The 25942-nt window shown below is 42.5% G+C and overlaps 1 protein-coding gene across 1 annotated transcript in view; it reads left to right on the forward strand.

Moving 5' to 3' along the window:
• The window catches only part of Ntm (neurotrimin), a 982570-nt gene that overhangs the window by 837921 nt on the left and 118707 nt on the right, over window positions 1-25942 (forward strand). Inside the window, 2 exon segments of the mRNA XM_028883058.2 lie at window positions 21695-21736; window positions 21739-21819. Of these exon segments, the coding sequence (XP_028738891.1) occupies window positions 21695-21736; window positions 21739-21819 (123 nt within the window).

Genomic DNA, 25942 nt, shown 5'->3' on the forward strand with positions numbered 1-25942 from the left:
GTGTTGGGAGGCTTTGCAGGCTCAAAGTTAGATGCTTTTCCTACCCTGCTTTCACTCACTCGTGCAGTATGCATGTAGGTGTTTGCATGTACAGCTTTGTGTATATGGGCATGTCTGTCCCATACATCAGACGTGTGTATATGTAGCTAGAGTTTTCCAGTCCTGTCTGGCCCACGGTCAGGACAAATCTCTTTCACCCACCAGTCTCACAGTTGCTCAGACCTAACCAAGTAAACACACAGAGACTTATATTGCTTATAAACTCTATGGCCACAGCAGGCTTCTTGTTATCTAATTCTTATATCTTAAATTAACCCATTTCTATTAGTCTCTAAGTTGCCACATGGCTTGTGGCTTATTGGTATCTTTTACATGTTGCTTGTCATGGCGGCGGCTGGCGCTGTCTCTCTGCCTTCCACTTCCCAGAATTTTCTTCTCTGCTTGTCCTGCCTATACTTCCTGCCTGGCTACTGGCCAATCGGTTTTTTTATTTATTAACCAATCAGAGCAACACATTTAACATACAGAACATCCCACAGCATGTATACATTTATTTTGGCAATATGCACCAAAGCTTTTATATCCCCTGCAATAATCTCTCCTCTACTCTCTTCATTCTCAAGAGGGAAATTTTTCTTCCATTCATATTCTGGAATAATCCCTCTGTTCGTAATGCAAACAAAGGCTCCTTCTAGCACTTCTCTGTAGGAAATGATGTCCTAAACCAGAGCTGGATGCCTTCTGATGATCTTTCTGCATATGACTGTGTTACATCACTGTTGTTTTCTTCTTCTCCCAGTAACTACACAACTTGTTCAAAATAATATATTCCAAAACAAATCTTAAATGTTGCTAACTTTGCTACATAAAACTTTTAAATCGAGAGTTTCAGACATGAATATAATGTATGATCAAATCTACCCACTATTCCCTCCACCACTTTTCTCTATCAGTTTCATGTGCTCTGTTTTTAACTTTGAAACCCACTAAATTCACTTCATGCTGTTAGTATGTTCGGTAGGACCACCTGCTGGAACATGGGTAGGTTTTCAGGGGCCCTGTCACAAAGAAAACTTCACATATTCCCCAGAAGCTATCAACTGCAAATAGCCTCTCAGCTAGGGGTGAGGCTTCATGAGCCCCTTCTCTGCCCATGCGGAGATTTTGGTTGGCTTGATCTTATCCAAGCCTTTTGCATAAAGTCCCAGGCCCTGTGAGTTCATGTGTGCAATTCCCCCATCATATCCAGCACACAGTTTTGTTGCAGGCCTTCGCCTCTAAGCTTTATCATATCTTTTGTTTATTTCAATTATGATTTCTATTGCTGTGATCAACAGACAACAACCTGGGTTGGTGGGCATTTCTCTTATAACTCTCAGGTCACACTCCATAACTGAGGACAGTCAGGGCAAAAGTCAAAGCAGGAACATGGAGCAGAAGCTGATTGGATGAGTGCTGATTCAGTGAGCAGATCTTGCTAGTCCAGTCATTATTGTAACTTGTGGTGTTCATAGCTGAGTATCAATATTGATGATCTTTCTCCTTTGTAGCATCAATAAAACCTATTATAGTCTAAAAGTTAACCAGTAGGGATGAGGCTTCCTGGTTCCTATCAGCTTGAATTTTTCTACATCCTGTGTCTCAGATATGTGGTGGCCTTTCCATTGTGGAGGGTAAACAAGAGCAATAACACTAGCCTATAGTGTTGTTTGTTTTTTGTTTTTGGTGGGGGTAGGATGGGTGCATGGTCTATGAGAACAATCCACCAAATACTTGATAAGATATAACCTATATCTGGCACTGGGCTTTTTATCTTATGGTCTATGGTATCAGGAAGAGGCATTATACCCCCACTATAGAGTAACCATGTGTGTGTGTGTGTGTGTGTGTGTGTGTGTGTGTGTGTGTGTGTGTGTGTTTAGGAAGCTTCTATAATATTAAGTTCCCATATGGCATTTTCAGAGGTTTTTAATGTTAGTGGTCCCTCCCCATATTTCTTCTCCTGTCCTGCCCTCTCATCTTTCATCCCAATTGACCTTTCCTGTTCACTTATCCCCCTTCATATTAACCATGTTCTATCAACTCTCCCTTAAAATCTAACTCCTGTGGCTGGTACGAACTATATACTTATTATCTACTCCTGGCTTCTGTGGGTACCCCAATTTAAACACATATATCCAAAGTTTGAAAACATGTAACATTTTTCTTCAGGCCTGGGTTACCTCATTCAGTACAATTATTTCCAGCTCTGTCCATTTACCCGCAAATTTGATAATTTTATGGATTTTTTTTGCATCTGAGTAATATTCCACTGGTATACATACCACATTTTCACTATCTATTCATCAGCTGATGGACAGGTAGGCTGTTTCCATTCCCAGAGATGCTGATATGTTTCAACATACATAATTTTAAATAATTCTCTATTATTAAGTTAAAAATACTGTCATTAAAAATCATCTGTTAGTCACAAGTATAAAAATAGACTCTAGATCCTTGGCATGGAAAAAGTTGGGAAGTTTATCCTGTAAAACATAGTTTTCATGAGAGCTGGGAGAATGCCCAGGATGGAGTGAAAAGGAAGCTGCAGGGCTTGGAGGCTTCAGGGACTGTCACGTGCTTTGGGGGCTTAACCTTTCTTCTGCTGCCCTGCTTTGTGCTAAGGCAAACAACAGGTCAAGGTCCCCAAAAGCCAACAGCTGCATTGGCTTTGATCCATCCCCTTCAAGAATAACTGCCACTCTTGCCTAATCATCTCTCTTTCCCCTAGAAATGAGAGATTAGAGGGAAAATGAAGTCAAGTCTAATGTGTTCTGCTCTCAGAGGTTAAGAGGATGATTGAAATCTATAAACCCCAGGCTTTGGGGAAGCCCTCTTAATTCCAGATTTACTAAAGAAAGACAAAAAGACACAGCAATGGGAGTCTCTGGTGACCAAAACTCAAACACTGAGCCCTTCTGGAGGCTTCTTGATCCCTGGGGCTTCCTGAAGGAGGGAAGGGTCTGAAAGTTATCTGACTCCACCTCATGATGACGATCTGTCCATGTGGGTCATAAAGGCTAGGGAGAATGTGATAAAAATACAATCAGGAAATGATGTGGCCAAAGTTAGAAGAATCAGTCAAGAACCAACCCATCCTGAATAAGCCAGCTTGTTCATTTCCCAGAGCCCACAGCACTCTAGAAGGAATACCATGCATACTCAGGTCTCCGGTGTGGCCTGTTCTTTTGGGTTTGACTGCTGTCCCTAGTCCCCGAGGACCTCACAGGCCACTGAAATTCATGATGGAGCAGGAACAGATAGAGACATGATATGCTCATCATGTGGCTAGTGCACTGAACAGCTTGCCCTTTTATTTATTTATTCGGGGCCTGAAATATTCTGGCATTCATGCTCCAGCATTGCAGCCATTTCTTTATTGGTATGAGAACACATCCACATGAATTATTATATTTGGCTTTCACAAACACAAGATAAAGCAAGGCAATTGTAATAACTCCTATTTTATAAGCAAATAAGCCCTCAATCATCAAAGCTGTGGCCTCAAACTGTCCCCCGTGGGCTATTTCTCTTGCAGTCTTGCCCTTAGCCCAGTGTGTGCCAACAACTCTATTGCTCAGGCCCCCCTGGTGGAGGTCTAGCACTGCCTGTTACCAGACAGTCTGCCTTGCTCCTAACGGGATGCCTCTGGGATCACAATCGGTATGTAAATGCGCACACTGCCTTTCCTTTAGGTCTACAAAACCATGGACTCACAACACTAAGCACCAGGCTCCACTATGTGCCATCTGACCATGTTCATATGATGATGGAACAAGGCCTGCCCTGCTCCAGGGCCTCTCTCTATCCACCATGTAGCTATTCAGGAAGTCTGCAACACTGAGGACCCTTTGTCTTTCTTTTCTTTCTTTCTTTTCTTCTTCCCCCTAAAGGAAGTTTCTCAGATGATATGGCTTTTCCTCTTTATTTTGGGCTTGCACGCCCTTCCCCTTCCCCCATATGTGATATTTGTCTTAGCTGTTCTGTTTTAGTTAGTGCCAATATAGTGTTCCCTCCCACATATCCCTTTAGGGTGAAACGCCTGCTCAATATGCTTTAGGAAGGCAGTATATTTTAGGCAGCCTGATAAAAGGCTCTAATAGCCCCAGATTAATGCATTCATTCCTAGCCAATTGAAGGATTCATTACAGTGCTGGGACTGAGGCTCTGCTCTGATGGATTTGCCCCTGGTAATGAGCCATTCAGTAGCTAGTAACCCTGCAGTGTTGGTGGCCTGCAGAAGGGGGCAGTGAGATGGAGCTCAGCTGATATGGATGAAGTACAAAGGCTGTTAGGAGAGCTCAGGGTGTCTCCAGCCACTTGGGGGCAGTCATCAAAGCAGGAAGTGCTGTGGCCTCACATCTGCCTCTAGAGTCCAGACTGAAAAGCTATGATGGGGTCATGTACCAAGCAGTGTCATAACAGACACAGTGCCTCTACCTTATTTAAGCCTAAGGAAAAAAGCCGTTCAGGGCAAGGCAAGGTCCAACTTGGTTTTGAAAGTGAACTCCTAAGAATGGCATGTAGGAGAAACTTCTAAATGATCGACGTCTATGCAAATCTCCAAAGAAGGAAGATGAGAAGAATATAAAGAGCTCAGGAGATGTTTTCATAGTGAGCTGGCCCAGTGGTTCACTGGAATACAAGTCCTGGATACAATCGGCAGCATCTGGATGCTGACTGTTCCAAGTGTGTGTCACACAGGGAGCTTGTGTGGGGCATGCTAATGGTGTCTACTGGTGTCAGCACTGCAAAATTTCCTACAATGAACAGGATTCCCTTACTTCAACGAAGAGTCATCTAGATCAAAATGTCAAGAGTGCTGAAGTGGAGGAACTTCCAGCTAACCCAAACTCCTCTTGCAGATGAGGGAGCTGAAGCTCCGAGGAAAGATGTTGGTTCAGAATGACATGAAGGGCACCAAAGAGCCGAGGGCAGCAGAGACCCATGTCTTTTCTCCCCTAAAGCCACGCCCCTTTGAGTTCTTTATAATGACTTTCAGAAATGATCTTGCTCCATCCCCTAGTTGTACTGCCCTTTCCCCGTCCACACCTGCACAAAGGAAAATTCTACTGTAGGCTGTAATGAACTCTTGCTCCTCCCTAGCTGCTTTGGTCCAGGCAGATCTCTTCTGGGATTTAGCTTATTATCTTTATTATGCATTTTGGAAGTGAATGGTAGTGTTGATAAAAATAGGAATTGCCAAAGGAGCCAGCACCGGGCCTTATGAGATGCTGTATGTGCAGTGTTGCTGCTAACAGTTCCCAGTGAGGGGCAAATGGAGACCCCCCCCACATCCACATAGCCGTATCTCACAATTATTAAATATTGATTTAGCTCAGCAGGGGCTTGGGCTGGACTTAAAATGAAGGCAAGTGCATTCACTTGTGCTGATCTAATCTAGACTGTGGCAGTGCCCCCTTGGCTCTCTCCACTGACCCTGATTCTCTGACTGGGATGTAGACCAGAGCCTACTCCACTGCCAACCATTTTGACTCTAGAGAGAAACGGGCTGAGTTTATATCTGGAGTTACAAGATATCTGAGATGTGAACACTAGAGCTTCATAAAACAGAGAGGAAGCCACATGATGATGAATCGCAATTACAGGGAATTCGATTAGTATCAGTGTCAGGAGTAATTGTAAACATTTTCTGGTGCTGATGTTTGATAGCATTGGGAAGGGGTGGGGCAGTGGGGGGGATGATGGACAGGAAGACAGACCAAAGATAAGAACAAATATGCAAGTCCATAGTGTGTGCTTAATGGAACTGAGATTTATTTTGCTGTGCGTCTTTTTAAGCCTCCAGATAGATCACAAAAATATACAGCCAGCCAGAAAAGAAATAGCCCAAATGTAATTTAAAGGACAGCTTTTTAACCAATACTTCAGCTTGGAGACACCTGTCCTATGTTCCTTGAAGATGCCCAGCTCAGGGGAGGGATGTTAAAGTTGCTGATTTATCTTCAGCAGCACAGACCTACTTTTAATTTATTGCCCAGTGATAGGGATTTTGTTTAGCTTTTCCGTGTTACTCAACACAGCCTTCTTGGAAAAAGGAGAGCAGCCCATAAGCCATTGTTTTAACTTTGATGTCCTATTACTTTAGAAGAAACTGAACTTGGACTTTCCAAAGCAAGTTAACATTTTCTGGAGCTTCACAACAAGTGGCAGATTCTTCAGTGGGAAGTAAGGCTGCCCTGCCCTCTTTATAAACATATTCATTTTAAATGTATAGACACACACATATACACACACAATACACACATACACATACTTACACCATACACACACATATAACACACACTCCACATACATACACATCATAACCACTTATACACACCACAGATACTACATATACACATATACATACATATAACACACATAAACACACATATAACCCACACATGCACACATATAACACAACACACCCCCACATACACACATATATACCACACACACAGACACAATAAACACATACACACACCACACACACATATATCACACACATACACATCCCACATATACACATATCATAACCACACATGCACCACAAACACTATATACATATACATACATATAACACACACATAAACACACATATAACACAACACCTATACACCCCCACACACACACATGTGCAGGTTTGGGGTTGTATGTAGAAGCAATCTCAGTAATTCCAGTTGTTAGTAATTGATCTATGGAAATCTTTATCTTGAATATGTCTCGCCTCCCATGGAACCACAGGAAAGATAATGAGCATGACTTGGTCCCAGTGTGCAGATGGACAGTAATGGTGGAACTCTATTTACTGCTGGATCATCAAGGTAAAACACAACCAGAGAGAAACATATTCAGGTCCTACCGTCTCAAGCCTCCTTAGAAGGATGTTTGCTATACAATGGTTACTACAACATGTTATGGTTATGTTAAGTCTCAGCAAAGTGGTTTAAAGAAAGGACTTCTGATAATAATTTAAAAAATATATACAAATAACTTCTGGCTAGAGGTGGTTGAATGTATGAAGTTCCTATTGTGAACTGGTTACCACTGTAAATGGCTTGGATAGAGTGGGTACAAAGTGAAGTTTCATGCTCCTGATGGGTACAACTTTTTCAAGTTTATTGATTTATTCATACTGTGTGTATTTGTTTATAACGTGCACATGTGAAGATAGGTATACCCATGCCATGGTGCATCAATGGAGGTCAGCAGCAGTACTCAGGATTCTGGAAATCAAACTGAGATAGTAAGGTCTCCATGATGAGCATGTTTTCCATTTCCTGTCCCAATAAGTCTTAGAGAACACATTCTAATGCAGTGAAATTTCTTCCTTGGTGTGAGCAAGGCCACAGGTTCAATCCTCGGCACTGTTGGAGGAGAAAAACCCAATGAAGAGATAGAAATAATGAACACTCAACAAATGAGTGAGACGTTCAGGTTGAAATATGTGTCATACACAGCTAGAAGCGGGGGCACTGGGGTGGGGTAGGGCTGCTTTAAAAAGATGGGCAGGAAGTGAGATCAAATAGTAAACTACTAGCCCTATAGATACTCTGGGTGAAGATTTTTGGGGGAAGAGATGAAACAGAAATTATAAAGCCATATTAAACACACACACACACACACACACACACACACACACACACACACACACTTGGCATCTACAAGGAATGGAGAACAGATCGGAGAGTGGTGTGAAAAATAGCCCATGACATAGCAGCAACTCCACCCAAGCCAGCTGGGTGGCGTTTTGGAGACATAGCTATGAACTTTGAATTCTGTGCTCAGTGCAGTCAGATCCTATTGGAGGGTTATAAAGAGAGATGATAGAGTGCTCTGTGTGTGTGTGTGTGTGTGTGTGTGTGTGTGTGTGTGAGAGAGAGAGAGAGAGAGAGAGAGAGAGAGAGAGAGAGAGAGAGAGAGAGAGAGACTTGGCTTAGAATTCAGTGGTTCTCAACCTCCCTAATGCTGCAAGCCTTTAATGCAATTCCTCATGTTATGGTGTGTTGTTTTTTTGTACCCACGGAGTCTTACTATATTACTTACGAATGCCCGGCCTTAGCTTGGCTTAGTTTCTAGCCAGCTTGCCTTGTCTTAACTCATTCCAGCTACCTTTTGCATCCAGGATTTTCCCATTCTCTTCTGTAATTCTTACTCTTACTCTGTGGCTTGCTGGTTATGTGGCTGGGCGGCTGGGCCCTGATGTCCTCCCCCTCCCCGGTTCTTTCCCTTTCACTCCTCCATCTCTTTTACTCCCAGATTTCTCCTCCTATGTATTCTCTCTGCCTTCCAACTCCACCCGTCTTTTCTCCTGCCTTGCTATTGGCCAGTTCTTTATTAGACCATCAGGTGTGTTACACAGGCACAGTAACACAGCTTCACAGAGTTAAACAAATGCAACATAAACAAAGGTAACACACCTTAAAATATTCTACTACAGTGGTGACCCCCCAACCATAAAATTATTTCATTGTTATCTTATAACTGTAATTTTGCTGCTGTTAGGAATAGTAATGTAAATATCTGATATGCACAATATCTGATATGTGACCCCAGTGGGTTGATAACCCCTGGTTTGGGTGTTTTAAAATCACTCTGTATTGTAGAGAAAGGAATGTCTATGTAAAAGGGAAGAGGAAGACCAGAAAAGAAATAACATAGCATAAAGCAGACTTGGATAAGCAGAGGGCTGAAAATTATCTCAAGAGAGAAGAGAATGAGATTTAGGGAGGGTAAGGGTTATTTTTTGAAATAAAGTGAACAAGATTTAATAGTTGGACATGGAAAGCGAGGGAATGAGGGAAATTAAGGGCAACTCCTGTTTCTTTGTTCAAAGAGATTAGCTTGGCAACTGTGTGATTAATTAAGAAGGGGCATGTGAGGAGAGGAAGAGGTTTTGGAGTAGGGAGAGGAAGAATCCAGAATTCTATTTGGGACACTGTAAAAGCATTGGCTTTATTGAGCACACATTATTGAGCTCAGTATTGTTCTGAGCTCTTTATGCATGTGAACACATTAAATCTCTAGGAAAGCCATGCAGGAAGGGCCATTATTATACCATCATTTTTATGGAGGGAAAAAACTGAGTTCCATCTCCATGTAGCTAAAATGTGTGGATGCCAGGATTTCCTAGATGAGTATGCAGCGTACAGAGAGCTGTGAACTCCGAATCCAGGAAGATCTGATAGCAGTTAGTGAGGCAGCCCATCGTCAGGAAATGTAGCTCTCCACCTCCGAGCAAAGAACTGAGAAGGGGCCAGTAAGACAAGAGACTAAAATGGGGTGACAATACACAGCTATGGAAGAAAAGGGAAGTCAGGGGCAAATGATGATTTAATAATAACAGAGACAAAGAATTAGCTTTAGCCTGGAGAAGCTGTGGCACCTGGAATTTAGTTCTACAGACATTGGCCGATGTAATTCTAGTTGGAACAGTTCCAACTGGAACAGGTACAACAACTGCATTTGTATATGGATTCATGAGTTTGATCCCTTAGCAAGTGCTGGGCACCCCATGAGCTACCTAAATCACTCATCATAATCCCCCTCTCGTAGGATATTATGCAACATGTGTTGGAGACAAAACATTGTGTAGTTAAATGACTATTTCAAACACATACGGTTTTATAAATGTATTTAATGCTATTGGACTTTAGATTTAAGAACACTGAAGCTGATACATATGTGATATGTATTTTACCACTACAAAAATTGTGTTGATGTGTATGGTGTGTATGTATTGGGTGGTAGATGGGTGAACAGTGGACCCACATCCAAGATTAGACTCAGGCTAACTGCTGTCAAAATGTTACTGAGCTCTTGGGTACCCTGGTGCTCCAGATCCCCTTCTCTGTAGATGACTCTTAATGCATGTTAGCTCATGTACCTTCATTGGTCAAAAATCAGTTGAGATGAGAGTAGAAAGATAAGCAGGACAAGCAGGGGTAACTCGCTGTGCCAAAGCAAAGGCTCTAAACTTTTCTCAGAGTGAGCAGCAAACCTTTAGGCTTTTGACTTTGTTCACCCATTCACTGTCAGTCATCCAGCCAACAATTATTAAGAGGCTAGTGGAAGCCAAGGTGTGTTCAGAAGATGAACAATGTTTCAGAAGACGGAACTAACCAGGAAGCGCCTGTAAGACAGACGAAGCTTCACAAACCAAGGCATGAATCAAGGAATGTCTCAAACATCATGGTCGAGGGTAGCCATGGAATTAATTAGTGGGAAGTGGTAATGGTCCTTGAGTGACAGAGATAGATTATTAAGTTTTAGTGTCTGGACTCTGTGAATAAGGAGACACGAAAGAACATAAAACATGAGCAGAGGGAATACTAAAGGGGAAGGTCATGCACCTGCAGAGATCTTTGGTGACCATGAAGCAGTAGATTAGCAATATTCAAGGACACATGGGTGTGGCCTACTCCATAATTAAAGGCAACAGGGGCATAGGTTTTGAGTTTTTGTTGGCATGAGGTACAATATCTGCTTCAGTCTGTCTTTTCTATACTCCTACATACTTTGGATTGAGTGGCCAGCCTCTTTAACCTGCACAGGTAAATGAATGTTGTTCAGACACAGACATCTTCTGCATATCTCAATCATAGGGACAGAGTCTGGCCTGAAACCTACTTGATTGCATTTCCCATAGCAAGCGGTCATTTGGTCCTCAGCCCTTGGTACCCAGATAGGAGAAATCCTTTCCTGAGTGATGCTAGGGAGCAGATGGCCCTGCATCAAGATTCATTGACATCCTGATGGGCCCACTTTCACCTGCTGTGAGCTGGTGAGGGAGAAAGAAGAGTTATTGTCAAATTCCCAACTTGCCCTTTTCGATATAAAGTTCACTTGTAATTTTTTTTACTCTGCTTGCTAATGCATTTTGTTCTCCAGAGTGTGAGTGCCCCAGCTTCCTGCGTAGCCTTTAATTAGTTTCTGGATGATGACATCTCCACCGAGAAGCAACTGGTGCGTCCTTCCAATCTCGGGGGGAGATAAAAGAATCTAATAAAGACATTCAGTATTTCTAGGTGATGTGTTTGACAACCTTTGTATTAACAAGAAGTCATGTTGAAACTTTTTCTTTCCCAGGCTGCACCCCCCTCTCCTGCTCCAGCACTGTGACATTTCACAGGGGATTCACAGAGCTACTGCTCTCACTGAGAACTTGGAGCTCAGCACAAACAGGCAGGCATCTTCACCTCCCATGCTAAAGGGGAGAGGCTTCATTGTGATCTCTTCTCCCATCATAACCTTTATGACGGATTTAGTGGCAATAAGGACTCAGAACACAAAATCTGTTGAAAAACAGTTGCCAAGTAACCTTGGACTGCAGTGGGAATTCATCCGGGGCTCTGAGAGTCAAGGTCAGATAATGAGCCGTGTCTTCACTTGCCTAAGATAGTCCCAGAGACCGCTGACACAGGAGCGTGAAAACAACGTGAGTTTCCATTCGGGCACAAGCCTTATCACTACTCTGCTGCTGGAGGAAGGCAGAAGCTCTCCCCAAGGCAGTCTCCTCTCTGTCTAACTTGACCTTGCAGGCACTAGAAGGGAAATAGGAATGTTTTTGAAATCATTCACAGCCTCCTGCAGTCGGGTACAGCCAGTCAGGAGTTCACGGGACCTTCCTAGTGCTGGCAACATAATTCCCACGGCTCGCAGATTTATAGCCATGGTTGAGTGCCTAACTACCAGTGCTGTTAGGCAATTAGGAATTAAAGTGCAAATGACACCAGGAAGGCAGCTGAGCGTGGAGGTGTAGAGGTGGCAGGCAGCTGATTGACAGCACAGACACCAACTTCTTCAGTGCTGAGAAGGGACCACCTGAGGACATGGCCTCCATTTTCACTTGGTTGGCCTCCATCTGACCCTAACAGGGTAGTGTGAGAGAGAGAGAAATGCTTGGCACTTAGGTACGTTTTTTGAGAGCAGGAAAAGAATGAGTGGAGAGAATCACAGCCACGAGAGTGTGCTAGCCTATACATGCATCCTCACAGATGTGTTCACATTGCTTACATCAACATAGAGAAATACACGCTTGATCCTGGGGAGCGGTGATAGCACAGACTTGTGCAGTGGAAAGACAGTTCTCTGCTTGAAGAGACTTTCTGAACAGAAGCAAGAGCTAGCAAAATCCTCCTGAATTAGGAAAAGGTAGTGACCACAGGAACTGCAGTCTAAGGAACAAAACTCTGTCCTTCCCCCACCCGCCACAGCTGTGGCTGGAGGCACCAAGGCTGAGTCTGCAGAATCCAGGGAGCCCAATAGGAACTTTTCCTATCTAAGTCCTAGGTCAGTCATTTAGGGTTTGTATAGAAACCCCCTGTAAAGATGTGTCTGGGGTATGGTAAAAGTGGCCATTATCACAGTGTGGCCTATCTAAATTGGTCTACGTCTTTTCAATAATTACAAATGCCTTCTTGCTTTCGAGAAAGGGACCCCAGCAAGATGTCAGAGGCCAAGAGAGTCCAGAAAAATCTTGAATGGGCCCTGCAGTGGGGTTTCAGTGGCTGCAGGAGGACTGTGGCGGTGGAGAACTGCAGGAGAATTTAGTAGCTGGGACACCAGAGACATTGTTGCCTGCCCCCATTTCTGAGCTGGATGCTGAGAAGCCATTGGATTAGTCAGAAGATGTAGCTGTGCAGGGTAAGGAAGGCCTGCTCAGCAATCGAGGGTTGGTTTATATAGCAGTTAAGCTGTTTACCACTGATTGATAGAAATCCACGCTATCTCACTCACAATAGCATTCATTGGTAGAGTGATTAGCAGCCCAATAAGTACTTTTCAATTATACCTACATGCTTTGATCCCCCAAATCCTTTTGGAAGGGCTGGGCTCTGACATTGGTCACTTCATTCCTCCTTCAGCGGAATTTCACAAGCTCTGTAAGTGTTCTGCATTAAATGGAAAATACACAGCAAGAATATAGTCCTTATTAGGTGATCAACAAATAATAGCATTCTTCCATGAGAAATAATAAGAAAGCCATAGCATTTCTTCTTATTGTTTTTTGTTGCCCTTTTCCCTGTAAAACTGTGGAGTGAATCAGGTTAATTGATTCCCTCTTAAGGTTAGGCACATTTTAATTTTGGAGGCTTTCTGGCTTGGAAACTTGGCTATTGGTTCTCAGAGATACCGGGTTAGAGACTGCAAGTGTCTGACTGTCTATGTCATGATGGATTTGGCTTATCTGTTTAACTGGGTAGTTTCGGTTATTTCCATGCACGGGGAGGGCAATGTCCAAGGTATTACAAGGAGGATCTCCAAAGAAGCAGCCACGATGAACACCCTGCCAGATGCTCTCCAGGGCCTCTTGTTTCTGTTCTTCAGTGACTCTTGGTGTCCCATTCCATCTTTCTTCCCTTTGATGAATTAGAAACTAAGGAGCTGGTCCATATCAGGATGGTGGTGTAAGTCAAGAAAGCCCCTCAATTCTAACTCTGTACCATTTGTTCTAGAAACTGGGACCCAGACAGTGGGTGTCTGGGTGGCAGGCTGTGTCATGATTAGCAATCTTTCTCTTGTGTTCCTCCATGAAGCAGCTGATGAGGAGATACTTCTTAGCAATTTCTTAGTTGGTGCCCACTATAATGGAGCACTTATGGTTACAGGTAGGGGCTGTGAAATTCAATTTACACTAATATACCCAGAAGCAGGGAAGCATGGCATGATGAATGCATCGTGTTTACTTTATTCTTCTATGTCTCCATCAGGAATGATTAAACTGGGTGAGAGAGCAGAGCTTATAAAGACTTCCTTCCACATTTCAGTTGATCCTGAAATGCCCACATTCCAAACTTTAGAAACGCTGGTTTATAACTAATCCTGACTAAATCACCAGATTTTCTCCCAGGGCTTCAGGATTTTTCCTTGGTTCTAATATGGAGAAGCTGAGAGCAGAAGAATGAGATGTAACAAATGACAAAATTGTTCTGATGAAAGAAATAACCATTGCCCGAGGTTGTATCATTACAGAGCTTTCCCATTTTCAGACCCTTTTCTGGGATTCTGAACATCCAGTCTGGCTTCATTCCCTAGAAACAGCAGCAGCCACTGTCTCCTTGCTGGCAGGAGAGTAAGCCTGTACCTATCTGAGGCTGGGATTGAGTCCTCACCCTTCAGTCACTGTGACCTCAGGGCCATTGTTACCTCTGAAGTACCAGCTAGCAACAGTTGACAGGGACACAGGCATGGTAACCACCCCACCTTGTCTTTTAAATCAGGCAAATTCCCTTGTGTAGAAAGCTTGCATTTCTCTTCATATTGGCCTCTAGGGATACATGAGTATTAGTAATACCACTGAGTCATACTTGAATAATGTTTTATGTTTAAAAAGCGGTATTTCCACATTTTTCTCTGACCCATAAAGCATGGGTTAAGAAGGATATTAATATAATTAATGCAATCAGTGAGTGGAATGATTTATGTACATTTATATCACTAGTAATTTGAAGATCTCAGCTCAATACTTGGTTTTTTGATATAAATCTTAAGAGTTTTTCTTTTTAAATAATACCACAGACCCCACAGCTCTGTAAATGTGCTTTGGAGCATGCAGATATTATAAAAAAAAAAAAAAAAGAAAGAAAGAAAGACAGGAAAAAATTAGAAGAGAGTGGGAGAACAGAGCAAGCAAATGGCTGACTTGTGTTTTCAATCACAATAGACCTAATAAGAACGTCTATTATTCGTGGACTTAAGACAGGTGGACTTTTCTGCTGACTTCTCTGTCACCAGGTAGAACACAGTCCAGTGGCCCTGTGTGCATGCAGGAGTCAGCAGTCATAGTGGCTGCTTCAGAATTGTCCCTGAGGGCCACATCTCTGGTTCAGCTCACACTGAAGGAAGATGAATGAGAGGAAGGAGAACAAGATGTGCTCAGGATGGAATAAGCAGGAGATTTCAAAAATGCATGCAGATGTGGATAATTAGAAGAAAAATGTGTTAGTGGAGCCTTCCATGCACTCTTGGGTAGAGAATAACACCATATACATGGTACTGAGAAGGGCTCCTGCAGCTAAGTTCCTGATGGACACACAAATGTTGCCATGGAACTATGAAAGAAAGGAATGAGATGTAGCAAATGATGGAAGTGTTCAGATGAAAGAAATAGCCATTGCCCATAGTTCTGTCATTAGCAGCTGGATGGATGGGGATGTGGGGCAAATATTTTTAGCAAAACCCTAGGAATGTAGGGTTGGAGCCTGCAGCATACAAGACTGACCTCTGAGAAGAGCAAGCAGTGGGCATCACCCATAGCTTGCAGATATGCTCTATTGTGATCCCTGATTGGCAGTTTGCCCTTGAACAAATGACTACATTACCCCTAACTCTTCCTTCATCTGTGAATAATAATAATAATAATAATATAAATTCCTCATAGGATTCTTCAAATATTTTCAGTAAACTTACTCCCTGCAAAGTGTCTAATGCACAACAGGGTTTCACAAGCAGCCAATGTTCATAAAACATAGATGTGTGTTTATTTTTTAAATATTTTTTCATGTATGTACTTGCAATTCCAAGGACTTTTTTAGCCATAAGATTCCTTAATAGAACTCACACACCACACTGCAAATTTCAGTTGTATGTCCTTGAATAATTTCCTAGACCCCACCCCTATCTTCATTTTTATCTCATAATCAGGTGAATAAGGAGTTCCCATTTACCTGGGGTTTATTGATGTCAATGCTAAAAGCCTTGTGTCATAGGAAACACTTCAAAATTATCATGATGATTGTAAATAATACCACAAAGTAAATGGAGAGACAATAATCACGGAACAATTAATCCAAAGCGGAAACTCTTTCTTAGAAAAGATGGCCAAGGAAGACTTTGAGGAATCAAGATATAAAGGCTAAGGCAAAAAAGCTATGTGAAGGAGAATGGGAAATCTTGGAGGGACCTTTGAATCAGGAAGGGTTGAATGTACTTTAGGACTAGAGGAGGAAGCAGAGAGGGTGCCTGGTGTGAGGCTAGGAGAGAAGTAGGGTGCATTTCATGGAGGGACTTCTAGGCTAAAAAGGTTTTCTGCATGTTCTTGGCTGACTCATCACCGTTTCTGTCTAGATTGGGGAAACATAGTCCCATATCTTGCCACACAGGTTGAACCATTCCTGAGCAAAGCAGCTTTTCAGTAGGGTTTGCCTGGCATACAGTGGCTGCATCCTTAATAGCTTCCTCATCGACACTGCACACTTCGCATCAGGCTATTATCATGGCCTGAGTGTCTCTGTGAAGTCTATATGCCAAAAAGGTACCTGGTACCCTGGATTTGGTCTTTTAACACTGGGAAGTCAGAAGTCCCTAGGACACAGAAAAAAAAAAAAAAAAGAAGTTCCAGCCTTGAACACTGTCCAGAGTAGTTTGGGGCATACTAGACCTTCACTAGTGAGCAAAAAGAAGTGCCTCTGGCAGCAATGGAAGCCATCTGGGAGGCATAGCTCTGCATGCATCCTGGGAAGTACCTGGTCCAGGCATTTATGTGCATTCTCAGCCCCACAGGACTGCACAGTGCTTAATAAAGCATCTTAATTTGGATTTAATAGGATATCTACTGTGTGCTAAAAACAGCAAATTGCTATTTATTAATGACATAATTATTAAAACTCAACACCTGGGCACTGTAAGCTAAACTAGGAATAGGAAAGTTCCTCAGAATACTGTTTTAATAATTACCTTATTTAATTATTTACATATTTGAATTAGAATTCAGTAATAGCCAGATGAAACCTTAATAAAATGTATTGAATGTGGAATTTTATCCTCTGAATATGGTTCACCCAACTTCTGTTTTTCTTCCTAAATATATCCCAAATATTTCTTAGTCTTTCTGTTTATATAATTAGTATATTTTAGATTCAGACCTCAAATGCCATCAGTCATCAAGTACACATGTGTAAAGAAAATGGCATTCCTTTGTGAGGCACCGTTGAGGTTCAGCAGATGTGATTTGTGGCACTTGTTCTCAGCTCTCCCCAGTTTACTTTTCAGTTGTGCTCTTGGCCCCTTTGGTCATGTGACTCCAACTGGTAACAGGATGCTTCTGCCTGGTTGTCCCCAGCATCTTTCCCATCAGCATATTTTAATCAGAATGACTCTAGTTAAAGTTCTCTGCAAAGCCAATTGCTTCTCTGGGGCCCCTCCTCCTTTCCAGGCTATCATTATGTTCCATGTGTGCTCCTTGGCATTGCTCTCCAATCCACTCCTTTCCTTCTCTCTGCAGAGCTAACAGTTCAATCCAGGCTTTGAATATCACTCATGTAGATAGATTTCTATAATTCCAATTTATCCCAGTTCCATTCTGACACATGGTTAACAGATTCTTCTTCCTAAAATAAAATTTTAAAATTATGCCATTCTATTTTTTTAAATCAAATACTTGCTGTAGCCTATTGAAATTAACAGTCTAAGACCTAACCCTCCAGGCTGCTCTGCAATCTGGCTCCCTGGTACCTCATTGATCTTGTATCCCCTTTTCATTGATTCTTATGACATCTATTGACTGTCTATTCTGTTTTGACACTGCATAGAAGTTTGCCAACCGTGTGCAGCAGATAAACTCACTTATCGAATGCCTCATATTTCCAGGAACTGCTCTCAGGTCATTTCAGCAGTTGGTTCTTCAGTCCCAGAAGAACCTCACATGTGCCAGAATCCACAGACTTACTGGTTCCCCTTTGTAGATGAGGATGGTGGCCCAGGAGGCCCAGGATCTGGAGCCCTATGGGACACTGCCTTCTGCTGGTAGATGTTGTATGTTCATGTACCTCATGGACTTTTTTACTAACTCATCCATACGAGTGTATTTCTGGTCCCTGTAGTACATCCTCACTTTTGTCTCAGGCATGATTCTTTCTTGTTTGTTGCTATCCAAAGCAGATGCTAATGTGGGGTAAAATCATCTCTGACACTCCCATTCACTGTGGTCATCCCTCCTTCTAGCTCACAGCACTTATCACATGCATCCTTCATTTCACAATCACACACATTTTTCTGGTACATTTTGCTTCATCCTCCAACTCAATAGAATGTTTTTAATGCATTGTTTCCCACAAACAAATTGAAAGTACATGAAGAGCTAACAAGACTGGTATAATTCGTATGCCATAAAATACCTAATGCCCAATTGTGTATAGAGTATATATTCACAAGCACGTTGTGCCTTTTGGCACAGCTGCTAATGAAGAATCACTTCCGATAGTACTTGATTTTATATAGGCACAAAAATAATCTCACTAATGGTGCTTTTCTTATGCCACATTTTTTTTGCTTAACAATCTTCACCTCATCTCTATCCCAGACTTGATAAACTTTTACTCAGCCCCTAAAATTTAATATAGCTGTCACATGTGCCCAAAGGGTCATGCAACACCCACTTACAGTCAAGCTTAGGCATCTGACTTCTGTGCTCCCATAGCATTTGATGAATCCTTCTATGTCACAATACATTAAAGGTTGGATTCATCTGTCTGTTTTATATTTTTAGATTACATTATCCTTAGGGACAAGGACTTTATGTTCTTAGTGCTTAGCACAATGCTGGCATATGGAGAATGACTCATGAATATTGACAAGAGAATGAATGAATGGGTGAATGAATAAGTACAAGCAAACAAAGCAATCCTGGTATGTCTCTAACAGCCTGCATTAAGGGAAGTGAGATACAGAAAGTATCCATGGAAACTGAAATACAGAGAACCTATCTCTTACTTTCCCAAGTCTTTCTTATGAGCAGGAATTAGCTAAAATCATAGTGTTTCCTTGCCAGCTCAATTTAATTTTTTCAGGGAGGTGCTGAGGCTAGAACTCAAGGCCTCATGTCAAGGAGTGCACTGAACCTCTAATTTAATCTCAAAGACGACAGTGTGCTATAAGTTGCCACCTAGAAAGCGATACTTTCCACTGCAGAACATCTGCATGCGTTGATTCAGCTCTCATCACTGTGGTCGTGCCTGTTGTCACCTGAGCCTCATACCAAGCTCCTTTGGATCCATCCAGGGCAGTGTGCCTCCTTCAAGCTCTGCTGGTAGGCTGGCTAGGGGAGGTGGCAAGCACTTCTCCAATATCTCCTTCATGAGTTGGATACCTTCCAGGTATAAATGATAGGGGTGGGGGAGGAGACGATTCTAGATGATTCTTCCAAGCAAGAGGTGTGATTGTCTCATTTAATATACTTACTGTGCTGACAGCTCTGGCCCACTCCACCTTCCATGCCACTTGGGGACTGTCCATTGTTCTCCAGTGTATGATTAGCAGATTAGCTATCATGTAGGAAGCCAGGAAAATGAACTCCCAGTCAGCCTTCCAAAGCAAGAATAATTCATTACCCAGCCTGATTTCCACTTAAAATGTACTTTACGTACACTTCCAACTACAACCCCTAAATCACCCTGTGTTCACAAAGTCCATCATTTTTTTTTTATTTTATTGCGTGGCATTGGCGTGACATAATCCCTTGCAGAGAATCTCAGAGTGCTTTACAGATCAATAAATTACTTACCTGCACCATTTAAGCAATGTCTGCAAGGCCAGCATAGACACTCTGCAGGCAGTCTGTGTTCCAAGAAGCAAGCGGGGATGCATGAGTGCCAAAGCTGGGCAGGGGCAGGGACCAGGCTGATGTGCTGGGCCAAGAGTTCACCAGAAGGAAATGCTGTAGTTAAGGTTCTGTGAGTAAAATACATCAAAGTTTTTACATCTTCAAGAGTTCTGTCGAACTGTAGAACTAAGAGAATTTAGAAATGTCTATGTCAAGGAGTGTGCAAATCAAACACCCAGTTACCACATCTATTGCCCTTCTATCATGACTGGCACACTCTGGCTTTTAATGATCAACTGCAAATTCTAATGTTAGATCTTAAACAACCTAAACTGTGGAGCAATGAGTCTCCCATCCCACTGCTTTATTTCTGTCTTATTTATCCTTTATTTCTAGTTTAATGTACAGGAATGGGGACACACACACACACACACACACACACACACACACACACACACACACAGCCTTTTTACCTGAAATTCAATGTAGATTTAAGTCTAATAATGATTGATATTGCTTACTGTATAGAAGATATTTTGAGCATGAAAACATAAACTTAAATGATGAAAAAAGCTCTTCTTTAAGACCTTACATGGAAATAGAAGGGATGGAAACTCATCCAGTTGGGGTACCATCTGAGAAAAGCAACTGAGCACACACAGCAGCTGCAAGTATAGAAGATAAAGGGATAAAACACAGCACAATCTTGGGAGCCATGAGTTTACTACATGGGTGGGGTGTGGGACATGAATGGGAGAAGATGATAGAGAAGGGAGAACAAGGAAGAAGGCTGGGAGGAGATGCCTCCATCATATTCCTTTCCCAGAGGAAAGTGTCCAGCAGGAGTATGGATGCTAGAAATACTTGTTGGACTTCTACTGTGGATACCTTTATATGAGGAAGATATGGTTCAGGCTCAGCCCATCCGAAAATGCATAGATGAGTGAATGAGTGACTCCAAGCAAAGAGGTATAATGCAGTGGGATGATTCTATGTATGATTAGACTTTAGGGGCTCAATAAGTAACACTGTCACTTCATCTTCTTAAAGTCCAGACCATTTGACAGATTAGACAAATGAGGGGTCACATGGAGAATCCAGTATCATGTTGTCTATGGTAAAGCCAAGAGTGCAGAAGTGGGTTCAGATGTATAGCAAGAATGAGCTTCTGTCGCAGGATCCAGCATGCGATAGGGTACGTAAGCCAGTGCTTGACCAGGCTGCAGGGAGCTTCTCCTGGAAAATGCAGTGGGAAGAGCACAGCAGCACACAGCCTTAAAGGGAAGCCAGGCTCCAATAGAGAAGCCAAGGAAGCAAGAGTCTCCCCAACTTTAGGCATTTGAGGGAATACTCCCCTTCTTTTCAGGAGAGGGGTCAAGTGAGCATAGCTCACTGATATGAGTGCCCAACCATCTGTGTCTAGTATGTTCTGGAAACACAGGTGAAGAAGAAAAACTTGATATGCGTTGTTAAGGGGGACAGGTAAAGGAAATAAAAATGACCTTGGCCTTAAAAGATTATCTATAAAGGATATAAGGAAGAATATAGATCCTCTGTGAAGCCCAGAAAGGGCATGATGTGTTGGGAACAAAGCAAGGGTGAGTGGCTGTGGGGGCCACTAGAGATGCCTGGGGATGTTAGTTGATGCTCAGTTCTGAATGTCCTCCCATGGTGGCCTAGAGAACCTGGTTATGTCAGGTAGGCAACAGGGAGAATCCAAGCTATTTATGTAGATATGGGCTATGTTAAGAATTGTATTACATAAAGCCACCTCTGAACTCAATGAGAGTGACTCATGGACCTGTGTTAGAGGTGTGTCTGTGATAGAGTGGTGTAAGTGGAGATAAAAGGTAGTTGGGAAAGATACTGCAGTATTACAGAGTAGTTGATCTCCCTCTGGACTTTGTATTTGTGTTTAATTTGGAAGCTAAATCCAAGGTAAGGTTTTTTTTTTTTTCATGTTTAAGGTAATTCTTCTGATTTTTCATCCTTTACAAGTGTAGTCCTTATGTTTCCATCTTTGGGCTCTTCTGTCAGCTTCTACTTTAAGACAACAAAGAGATTTTTGTCAGCAGGATTTTTATGTTCCTTCTATCTGTTTTGTCTCCACAGTATCTCCCAAAATTGTAGAGATTTCTTCAGATATCTCCATCAATGAGGGAACAACATCAGCCTCACTTGCATAGCCACAGGTAGACCGGAGCCTACAGTAACCTGGAGACATATTTCTCCCAAAGGTAAGAGCAGCAGCTCAAGAGAGATGAGAGGAATCTTGTTTGACATGGATGGGAGGTTGTGGTACTGGCTACTGAGTCCAAAGGGATCTAAGATTTTGGTAGTCTGAATTCAACTCATGACTCTGTAGATGCGATTGTTCTGTGCACAGTGGCCATAGCTGTGACAATCTCAGAAGGTGTACCTTGGTATGTGTTTGCAATCTCATTGAGATGAATTCTGCTAGAGTCTGAGTGAAATAGTGGTGAAGATATTCTGTGTGAACTTGTCCCATTGAGAGTGATGATTGAAGTGCTGTGTTGGTGACATTGTCCAGCTGGTATTTGAAGAGATAGGAAATACAAACCCATAATGACAGATGAGAGCTCTAAATGCCATATTCCTAACAAGAAATTTCCCTCTCGGTGCTTCCTCAGCGTTGCCAAAAATCTGGTCATTAGCTGTTTTTGTGGTTTTGCTGTTTTGTTTTGTTTTTTCTCCCCCCTTTGGATATTTCCTAAATAACAAATATAACAACATAACATGTGGCTGAATTGCAAACTGTATGTTGCCAAAATGTTCAGATGTTCTGAAGACCAAATTGGGTGACTTGTGCTTTGAACCTTTAGAATTTGACAAGATGTCACTTATCATTAAGATAGCTTTTATTTGTTAACAAGAAACATAATATCTCTTCATTCACTCCCAAATATTTGTAGAAAATGCAATCATCCAGGCTATTTTAGGCACTGGGGAAATTAGCAAAAAACCCCAAACTAACAAATTTCTGTTCTTGTGAACTTATATCCTCATGAGACAGATGACTGAGTAACAAGTACTGGTTGAGAAAACGGAGTGGTATACATTGATTAATGACAAGGAGTTTAGTTAAGAAATACTTAGGGCTGGAGAGATGGCTCAGAGGTTAAGAGCACTGGCCACCTTTCCAGAGGTCCTGAGTTCAATTCCCAGCAACCACATGATAGCTCACAGCCATCTGTAATGAGATCTGGCACCCTCTTCTGGCCTGCAGGGACACATTCAGACAGAACACTGTGTACATAATAAATAAAAAGTGGCTTATTAAAAACAAAAACAAACAAACAACAAAAAAGAAATACTAACATTGAAATACTAGCATTGAAAGAAGTCCTCAGATCTGTTGCTGATCACTGGGTGATGTCTGTAATTACATATGAATTTATGCACATGAATATTCACGCATATGTGTGAACTGATGACAGCTTGTATCTCACTAGGTAGGGCAAGGTTAAGGATCCCAAAGGCACCCTGGTAAAGGCCTTCTGCTTATTGCAGGCTGTGTACCTCCAGAGCAGACTCTGAGGAGAGTGATGGGAAGGCAAGTTATTTGGGGTGCTCTTGGGATTATCGTCTGTAGAGGAAAAGGGAAGGAGGCAAGTTTGGGTGGGAGGAGATGATGAGCTATGATGTGGTCCATGGAAACATTTCAGATGTCTGTGTCACACTTCTGAAGTACAATAGTCCTTCTATTTTGTCTTCTCCTAAGATCATGGTGCTGACCTTATATATCAACCCAGTAGTTCATTGTTGGATATAGGCTGTCCCCAGAAGGGCCATCACCACTAGGCCAGACAGATGAGCTGTTTTCAAAAGGGCATCCCCAGAAGGCCCCAGTAACTAAGGACTGCCTGTTCCCAGGTACTTCATTGGAACATAAGTACTCTATTCCTAAATGTGCTAGTGCCTTCATACTCACATTTAAAAAAAAAAAAAAAATCAGTGTTGGACTGTAACAGCTTCATATATGGAATTTCCTCTCAAGCTGTGACAGTGTACCATGACAGATGATCTCAGAGTTGCAACATGTTCAGTTGTATTTGTCCTGAACTCCAGGGAGCTGTTTGGCCATCATTCCTGATGCTATCCCTGTGAAGAAAGAGGTGAGGGAGGACGTTTTGCATTTTGGTCAGTCTCTCCTTTTGAAATGGCCTTCTGTGTGGACTGGCTCAAGTCTGGAAGGAGACCTCAGCTGTGTGTGAGATCATTAGTGATAGAAAATGGACCTGAGACACTTGCAAAGGTGGGGATACCTAAATGTGTAGGCTTTTCAAGTCTACATAACCCATTCATCACAGCTTAATGTCACCAAGTCCCCAGTGCTATGAGATGCTGGGCCAGTCTGCCTTTCAAGACTGCAGAACATTTATCACCTGGGCTAGACTTCCTTTACCTATTCCAAGAGGCTCTGTCTCTAGTTTGATGCCCCTTCTCAGTCCCATCCCTGGCTGGTCAGCTCTTTTTTCATTGCATTGATGTTTTCTGCCCTTTCTCCTCCAGATAGCTTTTGCTGTCCAATCCTGTTATGCTTTCATCTCCCCTACACTTTTTGGTTCTCCCATTTTACTCACTATCTCTTTAAGTATTTCTGCCATGATTTCATTTTATTCTCCCCCTTCTCTCCTTCTCTCTACCCCTCTCTTCCTCTTCTACTTTTATTTGATGCTGGTTCTGCTGTATTTTGGGGGTTCTTTGTTCCTCCTTTTGTAGCTGTGAAGTTAATTCACTTCCCTAGGAGATTTTCACCTGAGCCGGGGCCAGATGCTGCCACTTTCCTGAGGTTTTAGCTGCTATGGAAACAGAAGATAGATCAAGGGGAGAGGAGCAGGCTGATCAGAATCTACCTGCAGATTAGAGTAATTTAGATGAACGGCTTCGTCCAGATCTGGGGCCCAGATTAGCCGTCCCACTTTCAGACTGATGAGATATGCCAAGCTGTAGCTAATCACCTCGAGACCCACTGGGGACCAGTTTTCCCGGTGATGAGTCTTTGGAGATCAGAGATGTCATTGAGCTGCAGCCAAATCTGAGCTGAAGCTGGAGACCCTTAGCAGTCAGGCCTTCATCTGTACCCACTAAATGTTTCCAAGAAAGTGCTTAGTTTAAATAAACTAGGACAGGCTTGGGGCTCCTGAGAGAATGATTCACACCTTTGCTGAGTCTCCAAAGGCAGTGAGCAGTTGTCATCTTCTGTCCCAGTGGTGAAGACAGATCATGTCTCAGTCAAATCATTTTTACATAGATGTGAAACTCTCCCCAAAGAATAGCTGATCCAGGCACTTGGGGCAATCTGATGACTTCATTCTAGACTGAACTGCTGGTTTTGTGCAGTTTTGAAAATGCCGAGTTTTGTTTATCAGAAGTCATCCAGTGCAACTCACAATAATCTCATAATCTCTGTAGAACAAGGACTTCCAGCCATGGCCATCTTCTGTGTGGAAAGGGAACACAGAAATGTGGACAGTTCTTTTAGGAAGGCCCCTGCATGTTGATATAGGAGTGGATGTCTGGTAGATAAAAGGGTCAAAAGGCCTGTCCACGCCATTCGTCAGGTAGAGGAAATGCCAGATGCCCACAGGCAGGATGGAGAGGAATATAGGGCCTCCCAAGCTGCCTTTTGGCCCGCTCATTCTTTGTGCAAAGTAGCTTTTCCTATGTTATTTATGGTGTCATGCCTTTTCTATTTCCTCCTCATGACTTACCACTCCTAGAATTCAAGGAATAGGTGCACAGTTTTCTAGATATCTGTCCTTACTCTGCACACATTTTGGGGATGTACACTTTCTGTCTATACTTGCATGGGCCCTGATCTTTTCAGGAGGAATTGTTCCCATTTTAGGACCTCCCCCAAAAGAGCTGCAGCTAACTCCATGAAAGCCCAGGTCAAAGTCCTCATGAGGGTCTGTCTGGGCACCTGTAGCATCAGGCAAACCAAGATCACCTTCAAGGATGCTTCCTGCTCAGGAGTCTGTGTTTGTCCTTTGTCTTACGTAGGCCTGAAAGAATGTGCTTTAAAACTGTCTTATCCCTGAGTTTTCTCTGAGTATCCAGAAATAGGTTCTCTTTCAATACATCCAGAAAATATCCAAAGTAGGCCCCGTTCTTCACAGAAATGTGTTCTCATAACCCTGGCACCAGATTTCATTGAGGTGTCTGAGCTTTAGAGAAATAGCTTGGACTCCTACACGGTCATATTCCTGGCAGCCTATTGTAAGCTCTGGTAAAGATGTGAGTCCAATTAGGAATCTGTGGACAATTTACACCTTTGGAACCAAGAACCATTGAGCATCTGATGAGAGTCTTCCATGGGCACCTACTTTTACCACC

The sequence above is a fragment of the Peromyscus leucopus genome, chromosome 7 (assembly GCF_004664715.2).
Source record: "Peromyscus leucopus breed LL Stock chromosome 7, UCI_PerLeu_2.1, whole genome shotgun sequence".
Classification (NCBI taxonomy): Eukaryota; Metazoa; Chordata; class Mammalia; order Rodentia; family Cricetidae; genus Peromyscus; species Peromyscus leucopus.